This window comes from Mus caroli, unplaced genomic scaffold, assembly GCF_978045245.1.
Source record: "Mus caroli unplaced genomic scaffold, Mus_caroli_1 scaffold_1, whole genome shotgun sequence".
NCBI classification, from domain to species: Eukaryota; Metazoa; Chordata; class Mammalia; order Rodentia; family Muridae; genus Mus; species Mus caroli.
Genome location: NW_028227256.1, coordinates 136369039 through 136377231, shown reverse-complemented (window position 1 = coordinate 136377231; position 8193 = coordinate 136369039). Strand labels below are relative to the sequence as shown.

General features: G+C 35.4%; 1 protein-coding gene across 3 annotated transcripts in view; it reads left to right on the top strand.

Annotated features, from left to right (window-relative positions):
• Positions 1 to 202: 202 nt before the first annotated feature.
• Positions 203 to 8193, top strand: part of LOC115030336 (complement factor H-related protein 1-like) — an 83624-nt gene continuing 75633 nt past the window's right edge. For all 3 annotated transcript variants that reach the window (XM_085841664.1, XM_085841665.1, XM_085841669.1), the window contains exon 1: positions 203 to 362. In XM_085841664.1, coding sequence (XP_085697790.1) covers positions 290 to 362 — 73 coding nt within the window. In that variant the 5' untranslated portion in view covers positions 203 to 289. The remainder of the gene's footprint in view (positions 363 to 8193) is intronic.

Here is an 8193-nt window from a genome sequence, read left to right as displayed (position 1 = left end):
ATAAGCCAAGAGTAATTTATTCTCTCATCTTCCTTTCTGCATAACAATTTGACTGACCAAAAAACTGGCACTAAAAATTGAATATTAAATTACTTCATAAATGTAAAATGATTAACTTATTATTGTGAAATAGTTGATTGAATATTGTTTATTTTGCCCCTCCCTTTTGAACTTTGATGTTTACCAAACTGGATGCCAATAATACACTGAAGTTCAATGTCATACACAGTGTTGTTAATGACAGGGTTCCCAGAAGGACCACCACATCTGGAGCTTTAAGCTTGAGAACATGGGGTTCTGCAGCATGTTGCTCTTATCCAATATCCTCCTAACTGCATGGCTTTCTACTGCTAAAGGGGAAGGTAAGTGGAAGCAGATCTGAAACATGCAATTTCTAGTAAAATATTTTTAACTCCTGTATGTCTATGAGAATATTTTAAATTTATTTTAACTTTGATAAAGCAGTATTAATAAAAACTAAATTATAAAATATTTTAGGTAAAAACAAAACATATTGATAGTAAAAATAAATTTATTTTTGGAAATAATCTCTGATAAGCAATAAGAGAGAAAAATTGACTAAAGGGATTTTCTCAGTTCTCTAATTTGAAAAATATGAATAGCCTCTAAATTATAATTTGGAGAGAAAAAGAAATTCATCTTGTAAATGTGTAAATAGTATATATAAGAAGATTAAATTTCAAAGTGAAATTTCACCTAAAGGAATACAGCCATTGAACAGGGAAAAAGTACCTGATAGAGTCTAAATATATCTAGGTCGATGTGGGATTGATTTCATCTCCACAAACTAGATATATTTTAATTTCATAGTCATTAAAATGAGTAACTTTTCCTATTTCAAACAAATTATATTGCAGATAATGGACATGCCTTTAATAAGATAAGAAAGAATTATGTTATTTTGTAACAGTATTTATTTTCCTGTTTGTTTGTTTGCTAATGTTTCCACAAAATGAGGGGTATTTATGGAATTTCTCAGTCCCCATATTACATTTATTTTAAGATACACCCTTTCTCATTTTGTATCATTTCAGAGATTTAAGGTCATTTTCTTATGCTATAAATTTGAATTCACTTTGAATTGTTGTCACAGGAAAGCATTCATTCAATGAAAGAAAAGTCCATCTGTGAAATGACAAAAAAAAAATTGGCTTTCATTATTTTATACTTTTATAATTTTGATATTTTAATATAATTATATTGCTCTTCTTATTTCTTCACAACTGCCCCATACTCCCCTCCTTCTTCTCTGATTCAGGTTTTCTTTTTTACCCAATTATTATTGCACACATATTTCTATATCTATATACATATATATCTATACCTAAATAACATTCTTCTTAGTCCATTCAATATGATTTGTAAATACTGTATGACTTATATTCTGTACAGTATGGAGAATAATAGTCACACGTTTTCTTTTGAATGAGTGAGTTCACAAAGTATACAGCAAGAAAAGCAAAAGAACACGTAATGAGAAAGAGATAGATAAATAAGTGACACAGACAGACTGAACAATGATAGACAGACAGAGAACATTATTTCAGGAGCTACGAAGTCCAATACTGATCTTCTAAGGTAGCTAATTTGTGGCAGCTAACTTATCACAGCTATCTGGGCTTCCCCTCTGAAAGTCTTCCTGCATGATACTTCTAAATAATAGAACAGAGAGCAACAGTAGAGATCACATAATCAAACCAGGTGCTCTCAGTTTCCAGCAGGAACTGACTAGAAAAGTTGAAACAATAAGATGAAGTTTCCAGTTGTGTTTCTCAACCTCATCTCCTGTAGATAAATAGGCTGTCTGATATTTCAGTTGTTTATATCTACTCTTCCTGGGAATCCAAATGCAGAACTCGGGCTAGACGCCTGACCCTGCTTCCTCTGGGAGTTATCTGACATCAAGGCTAATGACATTATCTTTCTATTAATTTTTTTCCTTTTTTGTGGGAGCTTCATGCATTGGGACACAGTTCTACCCTTTAAACTTTAGTTCGCTGACATAAAATAGCTTGCCTCATTTATTTATTCAAGTTATTATCAGCAGCAAATTTGATAATATTATTTTGGCTTTCTATCATCCATCTATTTATGTATGCATGTATGTATCTATCTATACATTTATCTATCATCTGTCATCTCTATGATCTTGTGATTGTAAAACAATCTTTATTCTTTTTTTCTCTTTTATGAAAAAGAGATTCTTTTTATTTCCTTTATTATTGGATATTTTATTTATTTATATTTGAAATGTTATCCCCTCCCCAATTTCCCCCCAGAACCTCCCTATCCCATCTACCCTCCTCCTGCTTCTATGGGTGTGTGCCCCCACCCACCTACCAACCTACACTTCCCTGCCTCCCCTCGCATTCTGTTAACCTGAGACATCAAGCTTCCATAGGACCAAGGGCCTTTTATTCCCTTGATGCCCTACAAGGCCATCCTCTGCTACATATATGTCTGGAGCCATGGATCCCTCCATGAATACCCCTTGGTTGGTAGTTTAGACCCTAGGAGCTCTAATTGGTTGATATTGATGTTCTTCTTATGGGGTTGCAAACCCCTTCAGCTCCTTCAGTCCTTTCTCTAAGTCATCTATTGGGGGCCCCATGATCAGTTCAATGGTTGTCTGTGAGCATCCACCACTGTATATGTCAGGCTCTGGCTTAGCCTCTCAGGAGACAGCTATATCAGGCTCCTGTCAGCATACACTTCTTGGCATCCACAATAGTGTCTGTGTTTGGTGACTGTATATGGGTTGGATCTCCCAGTAAGGCATTCTCTGGGTGGCTTTTCCTTCCCTCTCTGTTCCACACTTTGTCTCCTTATTTGATCCTGTGAGTATTTCCTTCCTCCTTCTAAGAAGGACTGAAGCACCCACACTTTGGTCTTCCTCCTTCTTGAGCTTCATGTGGTCTGTAAATTGTATCTTGTGTATTCAAAGCTTTTGAACTAATATCCACTCATCAGTAAATGCATACCATATGTGTTCTTTTGTGGAAAAGAGATTCTTATCTCATACAATATGTCATGATTACAAGTTTCCTCCTCCTTTATGCCTCCCAGTTGCTCCCTCTCTCCTCTCCCATCTAGATCTATCTGTTTTCTATCAAAAGAGTAGGCTTCTAAAACATAACAAGAAAACAAAAATAAATAAAATATAATACAATAATACATAAACTATTGCATTGAATTTGGAAAAGAGAGAACTATGTGTAGCCTCCCACAAGCCTGAAGCAGACTGAGCCAGACCATGACTTTGCTTGCTGCTAAGGCGATTACTAAGGGTGGAGCCTGCCTCCCTGGATCACTCTATTGTTCAGCCACTGCTGCTGCTGTTAACTGCTGGGAGTTGGCCTAGCTATCCCAGAGACTACAAGTGGTCACCTGCAGCTGGGCTCCAAGGATGATTTGTCTGGAATGGGCTTTTCCCTCTCCTTTATAAAACGTGTCCGTCATTAAAAATTTGAATCTTGAGCAGACTAGTTGTCTTGGTTCCACTATTTCTCAACCCGACTAGATTCCCTCTTCTCTTCCAGTTCCAAGATGCCTCCCAGGCTCAAACCTGGACAAGAGAGCTGCAGGCCAGCCCCAACAACTATGGAAGGAAATGAATCCAAGAGAATGCACAATAATCAGAAAACCATTCATTCACATACTTCAGAATCCCATATAAACACTAAACTAAAACTATAATATATACGCAGAGGATGTGGGGCAGAACTATTCAGGGCGTATGTATGCATGATGCTTCAGTCTACAGGAGTTCATATTATATATAAGCAGAGGATGTGGGGCAGGACCATTCAGGGCCTATGTATGCATGATGTTTCTGTCTACAGGAGTTCATATTAGATTTACTAAGTTGATTTGGAGAGCCTTTTTCTCCTGGGATCTTGCATCCCCTGGGATGCTTTATTTTCTTGCTATTTCTGAAAGTTTTCCTGAATTTTGAGGGAAAGGGTTTGATGGATAGATCCATTGGGAGACTAGTGTCCCAAGGTCTCTCTTTTCCACACCAAGCTTTCTACTTGCCCTTGCCGTGTGTGTGTGTGTGTGTGTGTGTGTGTGTGTGTGTGTGTGTGTGTGTGTGTGAAATATGTAGCTCTGGATATGTCTAATGGTTCCTACCTGTTGTAGGAGGAAACCTCTCTGGTCATCAATGAAGAAAGTGCTGATAGACCTGTATAGCCAAATATAATTAGGAATAACTTTATTTCTTTTTCCAACTCAAGTATTAATTTTTTTTACACTAGCTCTTTAGACTCTATTCTCTGGTTCTCTGTCACCCAAGCAATATTGAGTATGAGTTTCATCTTATGGTGTGGGCCTTAATTAAAATCAGACATTGATTTGTTAGACCAATAAGCCCAGTGCCACCATGGCCCTGTCATATTTGGCAAGTAGAACAGCATTGTAGATTAAAGGTTTGGGGACTGGGTTGGTGAATATTATTTTCTTTTGGTAGCTTACAGAGTACTTTCCTCTACTCATGTCCCTAGAACACAGAGATGAAACTTATTAGGTATCCATCAGCTTATTCTTTCCCTGTTCAGTGTGTTGTGTGGGTGTCATCTTCACAAATGTGAACTTGGCAGCTTGGGGAAAAGAAGCTATTGCCTTGTCAATAGCCTGGGTTTTAGGGGATTTCTTTGACCCCATTTGTCCAATAACTCAATCACATGTAAACCAATACCAGGACTGGAAGTTTTATTTGTTGATCAAATATGGCCAGTTGGGACTCCATGTTATCTATTATTTGGAGACTTCATTAGGACACTTTCATATATATTTAGGAATATTATCTGCAATAAATTTTCATACACCCCCTCAAATATCCTCAATCCTATTTGTCTCTTCCTGTACTCTCTCCTCAGCACCTCCTGTTCTCATTGGCTCTGACACAAAATTCACCTAGAAAACCTATTTTATTTCCCCTCCAAAGGAGACTCGTGTGCCCCCCTAGTCCTTTCCTTTATACTTAATTCCCATGAGCCTATGGATGATAGCTTGATAATCATTTACTAACTGACTAATCTCCACTTATGAGTGAATACATAGCATATTTAACTTCCAGGGTCTGTGAAAAATTTTGTTAGAATTTATATGGGGATTGCATTGAATCTGTATATTACATTTGATAGGATATTTGCCAATACTACATATCCATGAGCATGGAAGTTTTTAACCAGGCTTCTGATGTCTGATTCATTTTTTTCTTGAAAGATTTAAATATTTTATCACATAATCCTTTCAATTGCTTCAGTAGAATTATCTCAAGAGAGTTTACATTGTGTGATGCTATTGTAAATACTATTAATTCATTGACTTCTTTCTCAGTTCATTTATCATTGTATATATTGAAGCTGTTGCTTTTCTGAATTAATTTTATATACAGCTACTTTACTCAAAGAGCTTATTAGATATCCCCCTGTGTGATTTTTTTTTTTGCATCACTTACATATACTATTATACCACCTAGGAAGAAAGATAATTTGACTTCTTTCTTTCTAGTGTGTATCCCCATGATCTCCATCAGTTGTCTTATCAATCTAGCTAAGACTTCAAGTACTATATTGAATAGATAGAGAAATCATGCACAGCCTTGTCTTGTTCCAGATTTTAGTGGACTTGCTGTTCCATCTGACCTGAGGCTGACTATTGTTTTGCTGTAACTGAGTTATCATGTTGATTTAGGCCCCTTTGGTCCCTAACCTCTCCAGAGCTTTTCTCATGAAGGGGTGCTAAAATTTTGTCAGTTACTTAATTCGATGATGCTATGGTTTCTTTCTTTTAGTTTACTATTATAGTTACTATGACTACTGATATACACATGTTGAACCATCCTTGTCTCTCTCAGATGAAGCCCACTTGATGGCTTCATGGTAGATGATCTGTTGGATGTGCCTTTCAATTCTGTTTGCAAGTATTGTATTGAGTATACTCTTAAATCTATATTCATAAGGGAAGTTGTTCTTTATTTCTCTTTATTCATTTATTTTTTATGTGATTTGGATGCCAGGGAAATGTTTGTCAAATCAAATGAGTTGAGCCATGTTCTTTCTGTTTGTAGTTTTTGGAAAAATATGAGGAGTATTGCAATTAACTCTTGTTTGAAAGAATGGTAGAATTCTGCTCTAAAATCCTCTGGGTTTGGGATTATTTTGATTGAGGTATCTCAATGATGGTTTCTATTTTCTTAGGGGTTATAGGTCTCTTTTAATTGTTTTTCTGCCCTTGATTTAACATGGGGAAGTGGTACTTATGATAGAATTACCCATTTTCTTTCAGAGATTCCAGTTTAATGGAGTATATATTTTTAAAGCATGACGTTACAAATTTCTGCACTTTCTTGATGTCATTTTTTTGACTCTTTAATTTCTGATTTTGTTCATTTTGATATCCAGTCTTTACCTTTTAGATAAATTGACATATGGTCTGTCAATCTTATTAAAATTTTAAGAAACAATTCTTTGTTTCATTTATTCTTTGTATTGTTTTCATTGTTTTTACTTTATTGATTTCAGTAATGAATAGATGGTCAGAAGAACATTTATCACAAAATTGCTTTTTTTTTTTTTGCCAATTGTTTACTTTTGTTGTGATTCCTTTTTTTTTGATCTACAACTTTCAGGTGTGTTGTTATGTTTCTAGTATAATATTTCTCGAGATGTTTTATTTTTTAATTAGGTACTTCATGCTATAAACGCCTCTATAAACATTCATTGTATTTTTATTTCCATTATATTCTAGAAAATCTTTAAATGCTTCCATAATTTCTGCTTTGAAAGTTTTTCCCATCAGGAGAAGGTTGTTCTGTGTCTATGAGTTTATAAGTGTTCTGTTATTTCTGTTATTCTTATCAGCTTTAATCAATGGTGTTCTCATAGGATACAGGGTATTATTTCAATTTTCTTCTATCTGTTAAGACTTGTTTTGTTACCAAGTATATGATCAATTTCAGAGAAAGTTCTTTAAGGTACTGAGAAGTTATATTTTGTGTTTGGGTGAAATGTCTGTATATAACTATTAAGTTCCTTTGAGTCATAACATCTGTTAATTCTATTAATTCTCTACTTAGTATTTGTCTGGATAACCTGTCCATTGGTGAAAATGAGGTACTGAAGTCTCCCAGTATCACTGTGAATGAGTCTACTTTGTATAAGGTTTAGTACTATTTCCTTTACAAATGTGAGTGCCCTTGTCTCATTTGTGATATAGATGTTAAGAACTGAAAGATTATCTTAGTACTAGTAGTATTCTCTCTCTCTCTCTCTCTCTCTCTCTCTCTCTCTCTCTCTCTCTCTCTCTCTCTCTCTCTCTCTCTCTCTCCCTCTCCCTCTCTCTCTCTCTCTCTCTCTCTCTCTCTCTCTCTCTCTCTCTCTCTCTCTCTCTGTGCCTGCTGAGATTATTTATCCATTTTATATTGTTAAATGTACTAGAACCTGGAAGAACTCAATGTATAAATGAGCCGGAATAAAGAATCATGCAATTGGATCTTTATTCAGAATTGTAATAATTTATACTCTAATGGTTAATAAAGGTCATATGAGTAATGTTTGCATGACTCAAGCTATATAAAATTTCAATGTCAAGTTGGACCTCACAAACTATGTGCCCTCAGAGGCATATGAAGAATAATTTAAATAATTAATTGAGTAGAAACACAAACTGTAATGAGTAGTACGAAGTAGACTTGTTACTTTGTGGAAGCACACAGAAACACATTCCAACAACAAGTCTATGTTTTGCAGAAATAAGGTCATAAGATGCTTTCTGTTCTCACAAGCACTCAACTCTCCACATAGGAATCCATTCCAAGATTATGTACTAATAATTCTGTTATTTAATGGTTGTAGGTAACATCTTTAGGTTGCAGTTTTCCTTCTTGTACCTTCTATTGGAATGTAATTGTATACAGATACTGCTCAAGTTTGTTGTATCATAGAATGTCTTATTTTCTCTGTCTATGATGCTTGAAGGTGTTGTTGGGTATAGAGGGGCATCTGTAGTCTCATAGAGTCTGCAGCAATCTGTACAGGCCCTTCTAGCCTTAAGAGTCTCCATCTCCATCAAGAAGTCAGGTATAATTTTAATAGGGCTGTCATTATATGTTACTAGCTCTTTTTCATTAGCAGCTTTTAATATTCTTTCATTGTATGTTTAGTGTTA